The sequence below is a fragment of the Zosterops lateralis genome (genome assembly GCF_965231275.1).
Source record: "Zosterops lateralis genome assembly, chromosome: 19".
Lineage (NCBI taxonomy): Eukaryota > Metazoa > Chordata > Aves > Passeriformes > Zosteropidae > Zosterops > Zosterops lateralis.
This window is the reverse complement of record NC_139779.1, coordinates 5,526,287-5,547,669: the sequence shown is the minus strand read 5'-3', so window position 1 is coordinate 5,547,669 and position 21,383 is coordinate 5,526,287. Positions and strand designations below refer to the sequence as shown.

The following is a 21,383-nucleotide window of genomic DNA, read 5'->3' as shown; positions in this document are numbered from 1 at the left end:
GATGTCCAGCTGTCCTGGGTTGCAGTGTAGGATGTACACAAAGTATTTATTCTATCACCATCTTCATGAACTGTTGAAACCAGGTGGGGCAGTGTTTTCCCAAGCCCCCTGCCTCTTCTGCTAATGACCTTTGGGGTGTCTTCTGCTAATGACTTTTGAGGTGTCTCCTGCTAATGGCCCATGAGTCACAGGGAACTCCCTCCAGGGGTTATCTCTGTTAATGGGCCATCAAGGAGCCACTGCACGACTCCTCATCCCATTGGGAGATGCTCCGCCCAGGGGGAGGAGCCAAGCATTCCCACCTGGATATAAGCTGGTATGTGGGACAGTGCAAGGGTACTTACCCACTGGATTCCCAGAGGAGCAGAGCTCCCAGACCTTTCTGTGGGATCACTGCTTCAGGAAGAGCCCCTCACCTGGACTGCTCCCACCACCCTGCTCAGGGTGTGTTCTGACTCTGTCAGTGATCCTTTGTGTTATTGTATTTATTTTACTTTTACCTTTTTACCTTTCTTCTTATTAAATTATATCTCTGACTTGGAGCCTCTCATTCATTTTGCTTTCAAACCACAACACCAGCCTAAACTCAGCTTAGGTTTGTTATTGTCGCTTACTTTTGGTTGTTTTATTGCCTGCTTGCTTACTTCTATTTATTTTCAGAGCGGCTTTTTGAAGTGTGAAGGTGAATGGTTATTTGACACGGCAGAAAGGGCGCTGGGGGGGAGAGGAGGGTGAGCCCCCTTCCCACCTCGGAGAATGAAGAGTCAGGAGCAGGATGTCAGTGAACCACAGACACCCCGGTGTTTATTCACTCCAGGCACAACGCTGCAGGCACGGGATCTCTCCCCACACTCTAAGCCTGTTCCTTGAGCCTCTTGAGCAGCTCCCGCAGCTGCTCGATCTGGGCGGAGACGCTGCTCTTGGCGGTGCCGCCCGCGGCCGTGTACTGCTCCACGCTGCTGCCCGCGCTGAACACCTGAGCCACATCGCTGCCGAACAGGGGGCTGCGGGCACGGCACGGCTCTCACCGGGGGCTGGGCGGCCCCGCCGGGTGATTCGGGGAGTGGCAATAGCGGAGGTGCAAACCTGATGCTGTGCAGCTCCTCCAGGCTGAGATGGTTGATGGCGATGCCTTTGCTCTCGGCCAGCTGGACGGCCTTGCCAGAGGCCACATGGGCTTGTCTGAAGGGCATCTGCGGGGGGGGAAGGGGACAGAGAGAGGGGGCTCAGCTCAGCTCCTCTGCAGCCACACAAACCCCAGCTCCAGCTCTCCCCTGGCACTTACTCCCTTCCGAACCAGGTACAGAGCCAGGTCAGTAGCCAACATCTCCGGGCTCAGCGCCCTCTCCATGTTCTCCTTGTGGATCTGCAGGAGGAGGAGCCCAGGGACACGTTACCATCAGCTCCTCCTTGGGGCAGCGGAGTGCTCAGGGTGAGGGGAATTCATCTGGAGCTCTAAAAGGCTGCTCTGATCCCCTTGAGCAGCTGGCAGAGGGGACCAAAATGAGCAGCGTGGGTGAGCACTGAAGAGTTTTCATTTTAGGAGCAGTCTGGACCCCTGGCCCCTGGGTTACTCACAGAATATGCACCATGATGATGTTGAGCAGTGAGAGGATGAGGAGAATCCTTACCTGGAGCGTGGAAATCACTCCAGTGGCAACCTGGAGCACGGCATTCAGGGTGTCTACAACATCAAAGACAGCCTCCTTGTCCTCCTGTGTTGGAACAGGGATGGAAATGGCTCTGAGCCAAAAACCCCCCAGGCTGAGCTCTCCTGACTCCTCCAGCCAGCAGGAGAGATGGTGTGGAGAGGAACAAGTGCTTTACCTGCAGGTCCTTGTTGTAGGTGCTCGGGAGGCCTTTGAGCACCATGAGAATTGCAGCCAACTGCAGAGGGGAACAGGAGAGGCACAGAGTGAGGCACAGAGCAAAGCAGGGCAGGCCCACAACCCACAGCTCTTTACAAAATAAAAGGCAAGAAAAAGGAAATTCTCCGGCCCCAATATGAGCAGTTTCCTCTCCCTCCTCCTCCCTCTTGGGGCTCACCCGTCCGAACACTCGCCCGGCTTTGCTGCGGATCAGCTCCAGACTGTCGGGGTTCTTCTTCTGAGGCATCAGGCTGCTGCCAGTGCTGGGTGGGACATGAGTGGAGTGCACTGGTGAGCAAAACCCTCATCCACACACACACATCATCACTGACCCAGCCCTCCAAATGCAACGTGCAGGACCCTCTTCACTGTAGTCCCGTTCAGGGCGTAGGAAATCACTGAACTGACTGAGTTGCTCTTGGGATCTGTATCTTGCCTGGAGCTGTCACACAGTCCCACCTCTCAAAGAGAAATTTTAATAAAGGGGGCTCCTGCTCCAGGCTCCCCCAGGGTGGTATCAGCAGGTCAGACTAAGTGTCAGTGTGACTTCATGGAAGGAGAGGCTGTGGCTGTGCCACCCTGCAGACAAGAGTCTGTTGGGATTGCAAACCCAGCCAGGCAAGGAAGGGCTCTGGCAGCATTCCCAGCACAGCAGGAAGTTCCCTCTGCCAGCAGTTCCTGCACAGGAGCTGCTGGTGAATGCAAACTTGGTTAAGTTACCAGAATGACAAATAATTGACCATTGCTGAGGAATATTCACCCTGAGGGTGCTTTGTGCCAAACCCTTGATGTTGGGTCAGCCTCAAGCACAGAGAGACCCCAACCCCTGCCTCACCCAGGGTGGGAGAGCTGGGGAGGGGCTGAGGGAGGAGCTCTCAGCCCTGAGCTGAGACCTACCTATAGGCATCAGAGAGGGTGAGGAAGCCAAACTCGCTGGTGCTGTAGATGATGAGGTCCTCAGCCATCTTGCTGAGGTGGATCATCAGCAGGGTGGCAGCAGAGAGGAATTCCACTGCAGGGAAGGCAGGAAATCAGGAGGGGAAAAGATGCTTGGACAACCCAGGGAGCCCTGACTGGGGCTTTACTTCCCAGTGATGGATTTCAGCCCCTTCATTAAATAAACTGGAAAGGGGTCAGGTGTTTCCCACAGTGCTGGGAGGGCTGGGCTGTGCTCACCCACAAAGTCCCTCTCGCTGACGGCATCCATGCTGTTCAGGCTGATGGAGGCAAAGTCCAGCTCTGCAAGGAAGGGGATGGACACAGGAGGTCACAGTGGCCCTGACAGGACCCTCAGTGCACCAGGCTGTCCCAGAGGAGGTGACTTTTTATCTATTCATGACCCTCCACCCCCTTGTTAAAGTTCTATAACACATCCCAAATAACATCAGGGCAATCCACTGATGCTTCCCAAAATCCCAGATATTATGAGTAGTCCTGTTCCTCAGTCCCAGGGAGACATTTACCACTGCACAGCAGCTCTCTATCGATTCCCAGGGGGTTTCCAGCCAGAGCTCCACTGCCAGGGGAGAAAGAACCAGAAGTCACACGTGGTATCCAAACTGAGATCTGACCAAAACTGAGCTCTAGTGATACCAGACACCTCTCTGAAGATTCCCCTACCCCCATTCACTTTGATGTCACAGTGTGGTCTGAGGCTCATCAAACTCTGAACTCTGGACTAAACCAGAATTTCTCTCCCACATAGGAAGAGTTGCTTAATGGAATCCTTGTGATCCTTGATTTTCAAGAAGGAATAGAAAAATATTTCTCTGGTCAGAGTCTGCGGAGAGGGAATTGAGGTGTCTATGGAACAGAAACCCCAGTGGCTCAGGAGATGGACAGATCTGCCTCTTGCCTTTATCTCAGAGCAAAGCGAGGGCTGAGGATCACAATAAAAAATAAACTTTACCTTCCCAAAGGCAACACATTGATCCTCCTCTTCACCTCTCCCAGGCGCTCAGAATCCCGGGTCAGAGCCACGGCATGGCTGGGGAAAGACAGGAGAGATGGAACAGGGAGATGAGGCTGGAAAATCTCCCACTCCAGGAGGTGAGAATGGCCAAAGGATGGAGAACAGGGAGTTGCCCAACCCATGCTTGGATTCCCAGCTGGCCAGAGCCACACGGAGTTCCTGTTGCAGTTTGCAGAGGTTCCCTCTGGATTGTCACCAGCCCTGGCTGTCCCCTGAGCAGAGCAGGGCCCCCAGGGGGCAGAGGGTGCCAGGGGCTCACCTGAGCAGGAACTGGCTCCATCGGATGGGCTGAGCTTTCTGCAGGTGGGTGTAGCCAGGCAGGACCACATCGATTTCTCTGCGAGGGGAAAGGACAGAGAAGTGACAGCAGGGACAGGAGGGAGGGCAGGGACAGCTCTGTAACTCCCTGCACAGGACATCCTGCAGCTGCATGATCTCACAACAAGCCAAGGAGTCTCCTGCCCCCAAAAGGCCAAAGTTATGGAAAACAGGGACTGTGGACAAGGACTCACATGGCAGCACGTTCCACCAGGGTCTCGATGAGCCGCAGAAGGTGCGTGGAGATGATGGAGAGGGAATTCCTCATGAACAGCTTCAGGTCAGTCACAACCTGTGGGACATTGGCCAAGCACAACGGGACAGATTCAGAGAGCAAATATTGCCCAGCAGAACCCCCTGGCACCATTCTTCCCTCCTGGTTCTGTGTGATGGGAAGGGAAATCTTCCCTTAGGATGCATCCCTGGTCACTGATTTTTGAAAGCTGCTGGTGCTTTCTAGGGACAGAAACAAAATCTGTTATTTTCCGTGAATTTGTCAGATATTGCCAACGTGGAAACAGAAAATTCCCAGCCAACACAAGCTGATCATCCTGAGGAAGACAGCCCCTGAAAGATGTGTGTACCCAGACAGCAGAGTCAGGGGTTCTGGAGGCTTTCAGAGATATCAGTGGAATTTTGTGGCCTTTTACCCCCAGGATGCAGCTCTGCAAATCCCACTCCCCTGGGTGGACGAGTCACTGCAGCATCATTAGTTTAAAGCCATCATTAATTTAAAGGGAATACAGGCTGGAGTGTGTCAGGGAAGGAGAGAAACGGCATATAAATATTAAATTCAGGAACTGAGGTGGAGAAATACAGAAGGAGAAAAACAAAGATTCTGTCCATACCTGATCATTCCTGCTCCTGCCAGTGTGCAACTTCCCAGCTACGTCTCCAATCAGCTCCTGAGAACAAGAGCAGGTTTCTGTCACCATCTCTGTGCTCTGAACAGGACAATCCACACCAGCAGATCCCCCTGCCTGGAGGGGACTCAGCTCCAGGAGCCTGGGAGGATCCTCTGGGCAAGGGCAGATTTGGCTCCTGTGCCTGTCCAGCCCCAAAGGGGGTGTGGAGACCCTTGGCTGTGCCCCAGGGGGTTCAGTGCCAGCAGCTCCACAGGGATTTCATAGAGGGACAAGCCCTGAATGTCAGGCAGAGGAGCAGGAACAAGAGGCTGGAGGGGCCAAACCTTCAGCCTGCGCTCGTTGGCAGTGTGGATATCCTCATCACTTTGTTTCAGCACAAAGACTCCCTTGGACCATTCCTCAGAGATCTGCAAACAGCACAAACACCAGTCAGCCACAGGAGTTATTAAATCCAGGGAGGATTAATCATTAAATTTATTAAATTATCAAATCTCAGGTCAGGAGCTGTTCATTCACCTGACAGTTTTTGAAGGAAAGAAGAAATACCTTTTCCAGGCCACCCAGGATCTTCTCCAGCTCAGTTTTGGACAGGATCCCAGCCTTCTCCAAGGCTTTGGCATAAGCCATGCTCCCCTGGATATCCACCTCAGACAGTCTCTGGTCATAGCTAATGGAAGCATTGAGCATCTCCATGATGGGATCTGTGCTCCCTCTGAACCTTCCTCCCCAAAGTTTATTCCCCTGAGAGAGAAAACAGCAAATTAAAGAGGCCTGATGAATTCAGTTAAGTCCTGTGCAGTAAATAACATCCAGTGATCCATTTATCTGATACAGAGAGATCTCAGCTCCTTTCAGTGTGACAGAAAGTCCCCTGGACTCCAGGACCTCTGGCAAGTGGTTGAAGAGCTGGAGAACTCATCACTGTCAGTGTTAGTTACCCCTGAGCTCCGAGGCCTGGCCCAGGAACCCTCCAAGGTATTTTGCCTCTGCAGGACTCTGCTGGGAGTCCTTGAAATTAATTATCAGGGGAAGATGCAAGACCAGCACAGATTTCTGTTTTGAGGCCGTGTAAAGGGAGGAGAAACTAAGCAGTCAGTGGGATTAGAGTGAAATTAATATCCTCAAAATCCTTTTTGTGCTTAAACAGACCCTTCTCTGACTGACAGAGCTGTGGGCCAGCACAGAAACAAAAGTTTTCCATCCAAACCAGGATTCCTGTGGTGACCTCAGCCCTGGAATGTGTCAGGCAGTGAGCAGGGGCTCCAGCTGTGCCCCAGAGCAGGCTGTGAGCTGTGTGGAGCTTCTCCAGCTCTGATTCACACTCTGGGTGGCCTCACCTGAGCTGTGTCACCTGCTGAGGAGCTTTTTCCTTGCCCAGCTTGGGCAGCCCAAGGAGTTTTAGTCCTGCCAGACTTGCACTGAAGTGGGTAAGAATTTTACCTGGGCAGAGACAATTAATTTACCCAAGATTTCAAAAGCAACTCTCCAGTGGTGCCAGGCACAAAAAGGAATTGGAGGGCACTAAACAGTGGATAATTACTAATCTACTCGATTTTTTAATCACCACTGGCAAGTTCCTTCTCCTGCTGGTCTCTATAACCACTATGGACAGCAAGGAGCTGGCAGGGCTGGCTGGGAGCTGATCTGTGCCAGGGCTTTACCAGCCAGACAAAACACTCAGAAATGTTTTCCCTGGTGACTGTTCCCATGTCCCTGCGGCTGAAAGGACAACAGGAGGGAGCCTGCAGAGGTGAGGGTGTGGGGAAGGCAGAGAGGGGAATCACAATTGAAAAAAGAAGTGTTAGAGCTCCTCGGCACTCATTTGATGCTCTCAGGAACAAAGTTAATGATGAATTAAAGGCCATTCCAAAGGCTCAGCACTCGGCTGGGGATCAGGAGCACCCGGGTGTAACTTCAGTATTTAAAGCTTCCCATCAAAGTCAGAAACACGCCAGCAGAAACCTTGCAACACACAGATTTCCAACCGGGAAATCAAAGCTGAAAAATTCATTTGAGGCATCTCCAGGACTGTTTGCACCGCGGCCGTGCAGCCTGGCAATGCCTGGAGGGAGGAGCAGGAATGAACTCCCCGGTGCCCGGCCCAGCCTCGGCAGGGAGGAAACAGAAAACGCGGCTTTTGTGCCGAGCGGTGTTTACACACGGGCGGGAAGTGCCCGAGCACGATCGGCCTTTCCAGGGACAGGGGCAGGAACACGGAGCTCCGGGACAGCCCCGCCCGGCCGAGCCCCCCGGACACCCCCGGGGACAAAGGGCGCCCACTCACCTCGGCGGCGGCTGCCATCGCTCCGGGACACCGGGGGCTGGGACACCGGGGGCTGGGACACCGGGGGCTGGGACACCGGGGGCCGGGGACACTGCGGGGAGGCTCCGGGCACGGTCCTGGTCCTGGTCCTGCTCACAGTCCTGATCTCAGCTCCGGTCCCGATGCCAGCTCCAAACCCGGTGCCGTCCCTGCTGCAATCCTGGCCCAGATCCCAATCCCAGCTCCGGTTCCGAGCCTGATCCCAGCTCCGATCCCGATCCCAGCTCCACTCCAGGTCCCAGCTCCAAACCCGGCCCCGCTCCCGGTCCCGGCTCCTGTCCCGGCTCCTGTCCCGCCCCCGCTCCCGGTCCCGGCGGTCCCCCAGCCCGTCCCTCCCCGGGGCGGGGATTTCCCGGGCCAGCCCCGCTCTGGCCGTGCCGGGCACTGCCCCGGCTGTCCCTGTGCCGTGTCCCGGCTGTCCCTGTGCAGTGTCCCCGCTGTCCCTGTGCAGTGTCCCCGCTGTCCCTGTGCCCTGCAGTGTCCCGGCTGTCCCTGTGCCGTGTCCCCGCTGTCCCTGTGCAGTGTCCCGGCTGTCCCTGTGCAGTGTCCCGGCTGTCCCTGTGCAGTGCCCGGCTGTCCCTGTGCAGTGTCCCCGCTGTCCCTGTGCAGTGTCCCGGCTGTCCCTGTGCCTCCCAGCGCCCTCGGGAGCGACATCCCCGTTTTCCTGTCCCCTTTCGCAGTTCGCTGCCCCGTAACCAGCCCCGGTGCCGCGATCCGGCCGGGAAAGGACAGAATCCAGGTGTCTGGAGCAGCAGGACAGCCCAGTGACATCCCGCTGCCTCCGGACGGACACACAAGGCCCTTTCACTGCCGGTGTCCAGTGTGGTGCCCCCGGTGTCCATCCAGAACAAAGCTGAGACTCTCTGTGTCGCCGCCAATGAATTCCCTGCTTCTCAAACATTTCCACTCAGGATTGTTTCTTTTTCTCTTTTCTCTTCCAGACTCGAGGGTGGACAGACCATCACACTGTCTGCACTGACAAAAACCTTTGAACCGTTTTGTTTCCAGATTCCTTCTTCTTCAATCTCTCACTTTTAATGCTTCCTTTTTTTTTTTTATATTCATCCTTTATGGGTGGCCAAACTCCGGGAGGTTGCCGAGGGTTTGGAAGGAAGGTGAGCACAGGATTTACACCCAGAATGACCCAGCTGATAACCAGCCCAAGTGAATTCCTGTAATGAGCAGGGCTTTGAGACCAAACCCCAAACCCCAGTGAGTCAGAGGAGGGTGATGGTGAAAGTCTGAAGACACCGTGGACCGCACTCTGTAATGTTTGTGCAGCTCCAATCTCAAATATTTCACAATTTGAAGAAAAGGGTGGGTGGGTGGGAAGTACCAGTCACTATAAATTACTTATTTATGTAAGAAACTAAAATGTGGCAATCTGCTGCCTCCCTTTTCCTTTCGTTTTGTCACCCAGCACTGGCCATGAGGGACAAGGCCACACTTCTGCTGCTGGGAAAAGAGAAAATCTGCTCAGCTGAGGATCTGAAGAGCAGGAACCACAACATACAAATAGGAAAAATAAGGGGAGTGGCATGGATCAAGAAAACTTATGGGAGGAAAAAGAATTGTGAGGGGGAGATGAGAAAATCTCTGTCCTTCTGACTCTGCAGGTGTCGAGTGTTGGTGGCACCTGTGGCTTTGCTGTCCCTTCAGCCTGGCAGCTGAGTGTGAAAAGTGATTTCCTGGCCACAGTGACCAGTCTGGAGAGTGAGACATGGGCCAAAACAGGAGCACGGCAGGAAGGAGGGGAGCAAACACAAAGGAGGCTTGTGGAAAGGTAATTGAAATGTGCTCTTTAAATGCCAAGAGAATGGATTTGTTTTAGGGCCAGAATAAGTAGAGATTGGTAGTGGTGAGAAAAAGGGAATTTTGCTGTTGCTGATCCTTTTTCCACGTGTTTAAAGCACAAAGGTGCAAGTACTCTGTGGCTCCTGGGGGACTCAGGCTGGAGATTGAGCTGCTGGCAGTTTGTCCTGCCTGTGCTGCAGCCCTCGCCCTGAACTCGGTGAGGCAACACCTTTGTCATTTCTGTTCCAGACCTGCAGCTCTGAGTCAACACCGCGCTGCTGCCTCAGCACGGGGCCAGGGGGCTGAGCAAAACCCGGCTCTGCGAGGCTGGGGATGGGAAAGGAACTGCTGACTAAAAAGGGACAACCCCAACCTCCCCTGCAAGACACACCCGGGTGTCCTGGGCTGCAGTGTAGGATGTACACAAAGTATTTATTCTATCACCATCTTCATGAACTGTTGAAACCAGGTGGGGCAGTGTTTTCCCAAGCCCCCTGCCTCTTCTGCTAATGGCCTTTGGGGTGTCTTCTGCTCATGGCCCATTAACGCCTGGCCCATGAGTCACAGGGAACTCCCTCCAGGGGTTATCTCTGTTTAATGGGCCATCAAGGACCCACTTCACACTCCTCATCCCATTGGGAGATGCTCCGCCCAGGGGGAGGAGCCAAGCATTCCCACCTGGATATAAGCTGGTATGTGGGACAGTGCAAGGGCACTTACCCACTGGATTCCCAGAGGAGCAGAGCTCCCAGACCTTTCTGTGGGATCACTGCTTCAGGAAGAGCCCCTCACCTGGACTGCTCCCACCACCCTGCTCAGGGTGTGTTCTGACTCTGTCAGTGATCCTTTGTGTTATTGCATTTATTTTATTTTACTTTTACCTTTTTACCTTTCTTCTTATTAAATTATATCTCTGACTTGGAGCCTCTCATTCGTTTTGCTTTCAAACCACAACACCGGGAGGAGGAGCCCACACCCCCTTCCCACCTCGGAGAATGAAGAGTCAGGAGCAGGATGTCAGTGAACCACAGACACCCCGGTGTTTATTCACTCCAGGCACAACGCTGCAGGCACGGGATCTCTCCCCACACTCTAAGCCTGTTCCTTGAGCCTCTTGAGCAGCTCCCGCAGCTGCTCGATCTGGGCGGAGACGCTGCTCTTGGCGGTGCCGCCCGGGGCCGTGTACTGCTCCACGCTGCTGCCCACGCTGAACACCTGAGCCACATCGCTGCCGAACAGGGGGCTGCGGGCACGGCACGGCTCTCACCGGGGGCTGGGCTGCGCTCCCCCTGCCCCAGAGCAGCCTCCTGCCCTTCTGCTGGGATCAGCATCAAGGGGACACAGAGCGGCTCCCTCTGGGGGTTTCCTGCCTCCCAGCCCCTCCCAACAGCTCCGTGTGCTGATGGAGTGGAATGAAGGTGGTGGTGTCCCCCTCCAGTGTTTTCAGCCCCAGCATGACCAGCCTGGATATTCAGGATATTGAGGTGCTGCCCAGCCCTTTTGGGAAGGCTGAGCTCTGCCCTGCCTCTATGAAAGAGGCGAATGGCTCAGATAATCTTCTGCTTTACTTTTGTGTAAATTCTTTCTGGGATTCCAGTAGGTTGGGTTTGTAGAGCAGCTTTCTGGGCTGCTTCCTTAACAGCTGTCATTACATATTGAGGCAGTTTGATTTTCTGGTTTATCATGAGCCAGGTCACCTGCTGTATGGGCTGATGTAAGGCCTGTAAGTGGACCTTTAGCATAAAACTTCATTAATTTGGTGAGAGGTCTCCAAGACTTTATTAATTTGGTGAGAGCTCTTCTCTATTTGACTTTTTATAGCATGTACTGCGAATCTGTTAAGAGTGTAGTGGTAATATATTTACAGTTATAAGGTTTGCAATTGCACTGAAAGTGCATTTTAATAGTTGCTTGAAGTAGGGAGAGCCTAAGCCACTCTCTCTAATTGCTTAAGTTTTTTAATTATTTCCTGTGTTAGTTGTATCTATCTGGGATTTATATTTGGTATATTTTAATAGTATTGCTACTATTTGTGTCAATGCTACACTGAAATCTTCTTCTTTTAAACATTTTTCCTTCTAATTTCTGCCTTATTGGTAAAATGTGGTAGGTTTTTTAATAACAGAGGCACAAACCTGATGCTCTTCAGGTCCTCCAGGCTGAGATTGTTGATGGTGATGCCTTTGGTGTCGGCGAGGTGGACGGCCTTGCCAGCAGCAATGTGGGCTTGTCTGAAGGGCATCTGCAGGGCCAAGCAGAGGGGGCACTCAGTCAGTGGCCAGGCAGCTGGGCTGCTTTTCCATGAGGAAAATGGATGTGATACTCTTTTTTGGCTGGCCTGTTTTCCCTTAGGGCAATGCAAGCTGAAGCTGGCAGTGCTGGGGTGGCAGAGGGGAGGATTTAGGAATGAATTCTGATCAGGTCATTTGGGTGTAAGTTGCTATGAAGTCCCCCAGGGCAGCACTGCTTGTGATGCATGTAAAGGATGTGTTTTCAGCCTCCATGGCTGTTGGCTGCTCATCACCCAGGACAGAACAGAGGGGCCTCACCCCAGCTCCTCACTGAGCTGCACCCAAAGCAATCCCAGCTCCAGCTCTCCCCCTGGCACTTACTCCTTTGTGAACCAGGTAGAGAGCCAGGTCAGATGAGAGGATCTCAGGGGTCAGGGCCTTCTCCATGTTCTCCTTGTTGATCTGCAGAAAGGAGGGGCAGAGGGAGATGTTATCTCTCATCAGCTCCTCCTGGGGCACATTAGCTCTAAGAGAGGCCAAAATGAGCAGAGTGGGTGAGGCACTGAAGAGTTTTTATTTGGGAACAATCTGGAGCTCTGCTCTCTGTGCTACTCACAGGATATGCACCACAATGATGTTGAGCAGTGAGAGGATGAGGAGAATCCTTACCTGGAGGGTGGAAATCACTCCAGTGGCAACCTGGAGCACGGCATTCAGGGTGTCTACAACATCAAAGACAGCCTCCTTGTCCTCCTGTGTTGGAACAGGGATGGAAATGGCTCTGAGCCAGCCTGATACAGGACAAGAGGCTGAGCAGCCCAGGCAGCAGAGCAGGGATGTGATCCCAGAGGTGACACTAAGGGTGGCACCTGCAGCACCCCCTCCCTCAGCCCCTTTCCAGGGGCTGTGCACAGAAATGGAGTGCTGGGACAGCTCAGGAGCAGGAGATGACTGTGTCTGCTCACAGAGATGGTGTGGAGAGGAACAAGTGCTTTACCTGCAGGTCCTTGTTGTAGGTGCTCGGGAGGCCTTTGAGCACCATGAGAATTGCAGCCAACTGCAGAGGGGAACAGGAGAGGCACACAGTGAGGCACAGAGCAAAGCAGGGCAGGTCCACAACCCACAGTTCCTTACAAAAGAAAGGGCAGGAAAAAGGAGATTCTCCGGCCCCAATATGAGCAGTTTCCTCTCCCTCCTCCTCCCTCTTGGGGCTCACCCGTCCGAACACTCGCCCGGCTTTGCTGCGGATCAGCTCCAGACTGTCGGGGTTCTTCTTCTGAGGCATCAGGCTGCTGCCAGAGCTGCAGGGAAGGGGTGTGGAGTGCACTGGTGAGCAAAACCCTCTGGCTGAAATCCCTGTTCCAGCCCTCTGAAAGGAGCCTCTGAACCCCCTTTCCTTGTGCTCCAGTTTAGGGTGCAGGAAATCAGTGAGCTGAGTGTGCCAAGTCTCTCATGTTTCCCACAGCAAAGCCTTTGGGTTTTGCACCTTGTGTGGAGCTGCCACACTGTCCCCACCTCTCACACAGAAGGGAAATGGAGGCTCCCCCTCCAAGCAGCTGCAGAGGTGGTGTCACAGGCCAGGCTAAGTGCTCTGAGGGAGGGAGGGCTGTGGCTGTGCCACCCTGCAGACAAGAGTCTGTTGGGATTGCAAATCCAGCCAGGCAAGGAAGGGCTCTGGCAGCATTCCCAGCACAGCAGGAAGTTCTCTCTGCCAGCAGGTCCTGCACAGGAATTGCTGGGCTGAACACAGACTTGGTTGAGTTAAGGGAATCAGAAATAATTGACCATTGCTGAGGAATATTCACCCTGAGGGTGCTTTGTGCCAAACCCTTGATGTTGGGTCAACCTCAAGCACAGAGAGACCCCAACCCCTGCCTCACCCAGGGTGGGAGAGCTGAGGAGAATCCCTTAGCAGAGACCAAAAACCTACCAGTAGGTATCAGAGAGGGTGAGGAAGCCAAACTCGCTGGTGCTGTAGATGATGAGGTCCTCAGCCATCTTGCTGAGGTGGATCATCAGCAGGGTGGCAGCAGAGAGGAATTCCACTGCAGGGAAGGCAGGAAATCAGGAGGGGAAAAGGTGCTTGGACAACCCAGGGAACCCTGACTGGGGCTTTAGTTCCTAGTGATGGATTTCAGCCCCTTCATTAAATAAACTGGAAAGGGGTCAGGTGTTTCCCACAGTGCTGGGAGGGCTGGGCTGTGCTCACCCACAAAGTCCCTCTCGCTGACGGCATCCATGCTGTTCAGGCTGATGGAGGCAAAGTCCAGCTCTGCAAGGAAGGGGATGGACACAGGAGGTCACAGTGGCCCTGACAGGACCCTCAGTGCACCAGGCTGCCCCAGAGGAGGTGACTGTGAGCCCTTGAGCAGCCCCAGGAACACAAACACAATTAGTGGGGGTTTTGTTATGATTCCAAACAGGCAGAGTGCAGCAGGGGGGGCTTCCCTTCCTCCCACCTCACTGGCACTGCCTCTCTCTCTGCAGCAAAAATCCCAGAATATGAAAGGCTCTGGCTGCAGGATGGGGCATTATGGTGCCATTCCCTCCCTCCCAGGTGTGACAGGCTCCCCCATGCCCCTCAGGCCCAGGGGGACATTTACCACTCCGCAGCAGCTCTCTGTCGATTTCCAGGGGATTCCCAGCCAGAGCTCCACTGCCAGGGGAGGAAAACCAGAAATCATTCAACCCTCCTTCCATATCCACCCAAAGCTGAGCTCTGGGAAGCAGGGAAGGCACCCCTGAAGGCTTTGCAGAGCAAAGCAAGGCCCAGTGATCACACCTGCAGCAGATCTTACCTTCCCAAAGGCAAGACATTGATCCTCTTTTTTACCTCTCCCAGGCGCTCAGAATCCCGGGTCAGAGCCACGGCATGGCTGGGGAAGGACAGGGGGGAGAAAGAACATGAAACCAGGGAATGGCTCTTCCCTTTCCAATCATTATCCTGCCATGCCTGGAGCCTGGGATCCCCCCTCAAACATGAGGTTGGAGTGGAGCCAGGGGGCACAGGGAGTTCCTGCTGCAGTTTGCAGAGGTTCCCTCTGGATTGTCACCAGCCCTGGCTGTCCCCTGAGCAGAGCAGGGCCCCCAGGGGGCAGAGGGTGCCAGGGGCTCACCTGAGCAGGAACTGGCTCCATCGGATGGGCTGAGCTTTCTGCAGGTGGGTGTAGCCAGGCAGGATCACATCGATTTCTCTGCGAGGGGAAAGGACAGAGAGGTGACAGCAGGGACAGGAGGGAGGGCAGGGACAGGGACATACCAGAGCTCCTGGCAAGGTCACAAACTGAGCATCTTTAGCCTTTGTTGTGCTGAAGCTGGTCCATCATGTCAGCTCTCAAGCCAAGTACACTGGGTCAAGCTATTCCAGAGTGGTGAATCTGCCCTGAGCCTCCCTGGAAAATTGCCTGGAGCAGCAGCCCCTCAGTGGCAGGCCAGGATTCCCCAGCCCAGCCCAGGTTTGGGCTGTGAGGAGCAGAGCTGCACAGGGAGGTGACACAGCTGAGCTTTTTCTCATACAGAAAAACCTGAAACATTTCCCCCACTCCTTCAAATGGGTTTGGTGCCTTCTAAAATCTCATGTGGACCTCCCACCTGAACTCCTTTGCCAGGCATGAAGGGAAGGATCTCTGAGGGAGGAGGAAAGTTTCTGTGAAGTGAACTCTGCAGAAAAAGAGGCTGTTGTGTCCCCAAAACTGCCTGGCTGTACCTCCCTGCACAGGAGACTCTGCTGCTGCCCAGTGGGGTCAGGCAAAGGACAAACCAAGGAGTCTCCTGCCCCCAAAAGGCCAAAGTTATGGAAAACAGGGACTGTGGACAAGGACTCACATGGCAGCACGTTCCACCAGGGTCTTGATGAGCTGCAGGAGGTGCGTGGAGATGATGGAGAGGGAATTCCTCATGAACAGCTTCAGGTCAGTCACAACCTGTGGGAGATTGGCCACAGTCAGGCCACAAAGAGTGTCACATACACGGTGACAGCAGGGTAAACCCCTCCTTGCCCTGTGTGATGGGAAGGTGCCTCTTCTTCTCATCATTTGGTCATATTTATGTGGTAATGTCACTATTTCTTGCTCTCCAGAAGAATTCCAGAGGCCACTCTGGACTGAGGTCTCCTGAAATGAGGTAGAGGAGGAATACAGAAGGAGAAAAACAAAGATTCTGTCCATACCTGATCATTCCTGCTCCTGCCAGTGTGCAACTTCCCAGCTACGTCTCCAATCAGCTCCTGAGGACAAGAGCAGGTTTCTGTCACCATCTCTGTGCTCTGAACAGGACAATCCACACCAGCAGATCCCCCTGCCTGGAGGGGACTCAGCTCCAGGAGCCTGGGAGGATCCTCTGGGCAAGGGCAGATTTGGCTCCTGTGCCTGTCCAGCCCCAAGGGGGGTGTGGAGACCCTTGGCTGTGCCCCAGGGGGTTCAGTGCCAGCAGCTCCACAGGGATTTCACAGAGGGACAAGCCCTGAGTGTCAGGGAGATGTAGAAGAACAAGGGGTTAGAGGAGCCAAACCTTCAGCCTGCGCTCGTTGGCAGTGTGGATATCCTCATCAGTCTGGATCACACCAAAGACTCCCTTGGACCATTCCTCAGAGATCTGCAAACAGCACAAACATCACAGTCACCCTGCTGTGCCCGAGTGTCCCCAGCAGCGTCCCCTGTCATTCCCAGAAGTCTCATGCAAACTGCATCCTGATATTCCACACTACAGCTGGGATTCACCTCTCCATCCACGACAACCCTGCAGTGTTATGGAGGATTTAAGCATTGCAGCGAAAGATTGAGCTTAAATGTCAGTGATTTCTTCAGCATCAGCCACAAAGCTTTTCCTATAAAACATTGCCCAGAGTCACCGTTGTCCAGGGTGGGTGAGCAACAACCAAAGATATTTAATAAAAGCACTTGTCTGCTGCCTCCTTTTCCCCGCTACACCTGCCCTGCATTGCCTCCTGTCGGGCAGCAAGACTCAGAATTCCTCAGGGAAAATCCCAGCAGGAAAAGGGTGTTCTTAACTTCACACCGAAATGATTCCTCAGGCTGAAGAGGACACGAGAACATTTAAAACACTCTTTGAAACAGCAAAGTGCTGCCAGGTAAGGAAAGATTCATTCCAGCACACACGAGAGGTTGTGAAGGGAAGAAGAAATACCTTTTCCAGGCCACTCAGGATCTTCTCCAGCTCGGTTTTGGACAGGATCCCAGCCTTCTCCAAGGCTTTGGCATAAGCCATGCTCCCCTGGATGTCAACTTCAGAGAGTCTTTGATCAACAGGAATGGAAGCACTGAGCATCTCCATGATGGGATCTGTGCTCCCCACAAACCTTCCTGCCATCATCTTGTCCCCCTGCAAGTCATGAAGGGAAGAGACACGATTTATGGATATACCCCCTAAAAATCAGTTTCATGTCCATTTCAATCCTTTACTAAAGTAAAACTGAGGAACCATCTCAGGAATGGTTTTATTCAGTCTATACCAGCAAACCCCTGGACTTGGAGCATGTCACTGTCACTACAATTTAGCCCTTGAGGTTACAGGTTTGGCTTAGGGATCCTCCAAGATATTTTACTTCTGCAGGGCTCTCTGAAAATAAACATCAGGCCATGTGGTGCAAGACCAGCATGGAATTCTCTTTTTAAGAAAAAAAAAAAAAAAAAAAAAAAAAAAAAGGGTAAAAGAGCCAGAGATATGGTGAAAGCTGTTCCCTGATCCTTGAAATAATAAAAATCCCACTCTTTTAGGGAGACTAGAAGAAAATACTCAGCTGATAAGGAGCTGTGGGCCAGCACCAGCCACACACTTTAAACACTCCAGTGACCATGAAGTGCCTGAAGTCACCGTTTGAAGCAGCTCCCGGAGCTCACAACGTTGTTGCACAAAATTAGGATAAAACCGGCCAAGGTGCAGGCTGCAGACAGGGAGGCCTGGGCGCCTTTCAGTGGCACAAATGTTCCAGGGAGGTGAAAAGGGAAGAGAAAAGCCCGAAGCAGCCCCAGAAGGGCTCGGCGGGCGGAGCTACCATGGACAGCGGGCAGGGAAGGGCAGGAGGGAGCGGGATGGAGGCTCGGGCTGGGGCAGGGAAGGGCAGGAGGGAGCGGGATGGAGGCTCGGGCTGGGGCAGGGAAGGGCAGGAGGGAGAGGGATGGAGGCTCGGAGTGCGGGAGTTCTGCCTTCCCAGCGGGTTTGTCCGCAGGAGCTGCCGCGGAGGGGAAAAAAGAGCAAAGTTTGGAGCTCCTGGCTGGACAGCCCGAGATGGGCAGAGGGGACAGGGGGGGAGGGAAGGGCTGGGATGGGAAGGGGTGTCCAGGGTCACAGCTGGGACGGTGGATTACTGCAGCAAAGGCGTTCGCCGTCCCCTTCTCCATTGAAAACACGGGAAAACCACACAGGGAATCATTAAGGTTGGAAAAGACCTCCAAGATCAGCGAGTCCAACACTGCCAGGACCACCCCTAACCCCCACCCCTGAGTGGACACGGACACCCTTCCCAAAGCCTCCCGGGGATGCTGATCCCACCCGCTCCAAACGGAGCAAAGCCAAGCTCCCCCTCACCTCGGCTGCCATTTCGGACGACGTTTTGCTCGTTTGTGCAGCGACCTTGGCACCTGGTGCAAACCTGCGGGACAGCGGGGGGATGCTCAGCTGCGGCGGGGCGCGCCCCGGGGCTGGGGCACCTTTCCCCGTCCCGCTCCCGGTTCCCGGGCATCCCTCCCTGCCCCGCTCCCGGTTCCCAGGGCATCCCTCCCTGCCCCGCTCCCGGTGCGCTCCCCGTTCTTGGGGCATCGTTCCCGGTGCGCTCCCGGTTCCCTGGCACCGCTCCTGGTTACTGGGGCATCTTTCCCCGTCTCGCTCCAGGTGCGCTCCCGGTTCCCCGGGCATCGCTCCAGGTGCGCTCCCGGTTCCCCGGGCATCCCTCCCTGCCCCGCTCCCGGTTCCTGGAGCATCCCTCCCCGCCCCGCTCCCGGCGCTGTGCCGGTGCCCGGGCACGGCTCACCCGCTCCGCACGCAGCCCCGGCCGCTCTGTGGCTCCTCGCTGCTCCCCGGCCCCGCTGCCCCGCTTTTACAGCCCTCGGCTCGGGGCTGGCGGCTCGGCCCGGCCCACCGGGGCGGGGTGTGCCCGGGCCCGGCCCCGCTCGGGTCCCCCCCGTGTCCCCCGTGTCCCTCCCCACCCCTGCGCTCGGCCCGGGGGCAGGGGCTGCTCTGGGGAGGGAGGGTTGGGAGGGATGCTCCAGTGGTGCTCCTTACCCGGCGGAGCTCCTGCGCTGGGGACAGGGCAGGGATACCCTTGGGATGCTTTGCTGGGAATATCCCATCGCTCTGTGTCACACGCCTCTCATGAGCTGTCATAAATATAAATATAAATAATATAAATATAAATAATATAAATATAAATAATATAAATAATATAAATATAACGGATCCAGGGCTCTGTCCCCACTGCCACCCCAGAAAACACAAGCAATGGATGGGAGCCCCTTGTTCTTCCCCATCTCTGCACGGATGGAACTGCTCACCCCACCTGGAAAGAGGCTGCAGCCCCAGATTTGGGGCTCCCCTGCTGTCCTCAGGTTGTGGGATCACCTGAGAGCCTCAGGCAGTGGCTGTGGGGCTTGGAGTTATTATGGCAATAACCTCTGTCTTAAACTCATCATACCCTAAATACAGTGGAATGAAGTGGCTGATGTAAAGCACAAGAGACCTCTGAGAGCAGCAGTTCATTTCTCATTAACTCCTCAGACAGAGCATTTTCTGCAGCCCCTCCACAGAAAGCTGAATATTTGCAAGTGAGCTCCTGCAGTGTCATACATTGTCCAAGCCTCTCACAGAGCTCAGGAAATATATTCCAGATTTCTCATCCACATTTTTTGTTGGATTTTCCTCCCTTAAACTGACCCTCTTGTTCTTTTTCTACCGTTCTGTCACTTGTACAACTTATCCCCTTTTCCTTCTCCCACTGGGAAACTGAAACAGTTCTCAATCCTTTTGCAGTCCTACCCCTCCCTCTTGTGAAATCCCTCATTTTTACACATTTCTTGTCTCCTTCACCTTTTCAGAGCGTCCTTGTCCTTACTTTGGGCTTTGACAGGAGATTGCCAATGTGTTGTGAAGACATTCAGCACTGGATTTATAACCAGAGTGAATGGGTGTAAATAAGATTTTTGCTACCCCGTGTCTGATATTACATGTGACAGGGGATATTCCATCCCCATGGGATCTGTCAGCAATGCCACTGTGGATTTAGCAAACTTCCCAGGGATTAGTTGGCTCTGCTCAGCTCCTGCCCCAGTGTGTATCTAGGAAATGATGAATTCTCTCTTTATTTTTAGATCAAACAGGCAGCAACTCTGTTTTCTGCGTAATAAACAATGTAGAATGCAGATTAATATTTTTATAATCTGAGTGGAAGTAAAACAAAATACAAGCAAAATTCCTTAACTTAAAGATGAGCATTGAAGAAACAGGTTTTCATAAAGATGCTGGGAGCTGGAGAGTTGAACTTTTTTGAGGATAAAATAGTAAAATATCATATATAGGCTTTCTAATGCAAACTGAAGTGCATTCTCTTCACTACCTTCTCCATTTGTTCTGGTGTGGAAGTTTCTCCACTTCCCATCATCATCATCTTTCAGTGTTTTATTTGAAACAGAAGGATTAACCTCAAAATCCTCACCCCATACTTAATACCAAGGAAGTTCTGAAGGAAAAGTCTCCCATTTATTTTCCTTTCTGGCACAGGGGATGGCAAATTATTCCTACATCAATATTCCCAGCTCCACCTTTTTTCAGGTGAAAATAAGTACTAGAGAGCAAATTGCCAATTCTGCAGCGCAGAGAAGTTTAATTAAATATATTTGAATAGTCTCAAAGATCTGAACTTTATTTTTATTTCTGTATTCAGAGTCTTTCCCTACTAATTCACCTTTTTGCTGTAAGCGTGCAGTGCCGAGGAGCTCTGGTGGCTCTGGAAATCCACTTTTCACAACAGCACTGCAAAGGAAAAGGAGGGCAGAAACAGCTACACTGCACCTTCTTTTAAAAACATCATATTTTATTTTTTTTTTAGCTGTCTTTTCATTTTGGAGAAAGAAAACAGCTCCATGGGCTGAACGTGCCTGTGCAAACGCACCGTCAGCTCGGCTGACGTGCTGACATTTTTTTGTTCAAAAAACAAACCCACCCAACTTTGTTTTTAACATTATATGAATGTAAAAGAAAAAAAAAAAAAAAAAAAAAAAAAAAAAGAAAAAAAAAAAAAAAGAAAAAAGAAAATAGACGCCATAGGGTGCTGAGTGAAATGCTGAACACAGTAAACATCTTTCATGACAAAGAACACAAATAGCCAGCAGATCTGCTGTCAATAGCAAGTCCCCTGCTTTTCAATAGTTAACACTGAGGCCCCTCTCTCCCCAAGCCTTACTGGTAACAATCACAATGGTTAAAATGTTGACATGCTAAGCACATTTGGAAAAACCCATGTCTGCATTCCCTATGGATGGTGTAGCATCACTGTCTAACACCTAAAGGGCAGCAGTGGAAGGCAAAGTGACCTTCTCACCTCAGCCCTGCCCAGTTGGGTCTCTCTTGATATTCCCTTTCCTGCTGTCAGTGGAGCTGGAGCTGACCCATATTTGTATTTACAGCCTACCAGGCTTCCTGTCTGCACTGGGAAATGTTTAGGAGGAGTATCTCAATTAGGGGGAAAAAAAAAGCTGCTGGATGAGGTGTTTGTGTCGTGCTCCTTCAGTCCCAGCTTTGTGTCTTCGTCCTGGGTTGTAAAAAGCAGCACTGATTGGAAAAACGTGTCAGGAAAGTGAAATTTTGGGGAAGGGGCAGGAAAAACGTGTCAGGAAAGTGAAATTTTGGGGAAGGATGGAAAAAAAACGTGTCAGGAAAGTAAAAATTTGGGGAAAGGGTGGAAAAAATATCTCAGGAAAGTGAAATTTTGGGGAAAGAGTGGGAATAAATATAATAATTTGCTGCTGAGGGAGAGAAATAAAGAGATGTAAAGGAGAATTA

At 52.9% G+C, this 21,383-nt stretch overlaps 2 protein-coding genes and 1 long non-coding RNA gene across 3 annotated transcripts; 1 reads left to right on the top strand and 2 right to left on the bottom strand.

Moving 5' to 3' along the window:
* Nucleotides 1-776: 776 nt before the first annotated feature.
* On the bottom strand, nt 777-5,765 carry LOC310917049 (argininosuccinate lyase). The gene is made up of 15 exons (XM_083875009.1): nt 5,571-5,765; nt 5,348-5,431; nt 5,007-5,063; nt 4,353-4,450; nt 4,100-4,177; nt 3,778-3,855; nt 3,332-3,384; nt 3,045-3,107; nt 2,766-2,880; nt 2,047-2,131; nt 1,828-1,887; nt 1,632-1,715; nt 1,286-1,366; nt 1,087-1,193; nt 777-1,004 (listed from the first exon to the last, which is right to left on the bottom strand). The coding sequence occupies exons 1-15, from the start codon at nt 5,715-5,717 to the stop codon at nt 854-856; spliced, it is 1,341 nt and encodes a 446-aa protein (XP_083731135.1). The 5' UTR covers nt 5,718-5,765; the 3' UTR covers nt 777-853.
* A 2,198-nt stretch (nt 5,766-7,963) lies between these two features.
* Nucleotides 7,964-9,456, top strand: LOC310917215. The gene is made up of 3 exons (XR_014591420.1): nt 7,964-8,462; nt 8,964-9,130; nt 9,391-9,456. It is a non-coding gene; the product is annotated as an uncharacterized lncRNA (long non-coding RNA).
* Nucleotides 9,457-10,156: 700 nt separating this feature from the next.
* Nucleotides 10,157-18,409, bottom strand: LOC310917048 (argininosuccinate lyase). The gene is made up of 17 exons (XM_083875008.1): nt 18,361-18,409; nt 17,919-17,982; nt 16,518-16,712; nt 15,882-15,965; nt 15,541-15,597; nt 15,198-15,295; nt 14,489-14,566; nt 14,171-14,248; nt 13,976-14,028; nt 13,582-13,644; nt 13,303-13,417; nt 12,589-12,673; nt 12,370-12,429; nt 12,042-12,125; nt 11,754-11,834; nt 11,277-11,383; nt 10,157-10,384 (listed from the first exon to the last, which is right to left on the bottom strand). The coding sequence occupies exons 2-17, from the start codon at nt 17,928-17,930 to the stop codon at nt 10,234-10,236; spliced, it is 1,401 nt and encodes a 466-aa protein (XP_083731134.1). The 5' UTR covers nt 17,931-17,982; nt 18,361-18,409; the 3' UTR covers nt 10,157-10,233.
* Between the last annotated feature and the right edge of the window lie 2,974 nt (nt 18,410-21,383).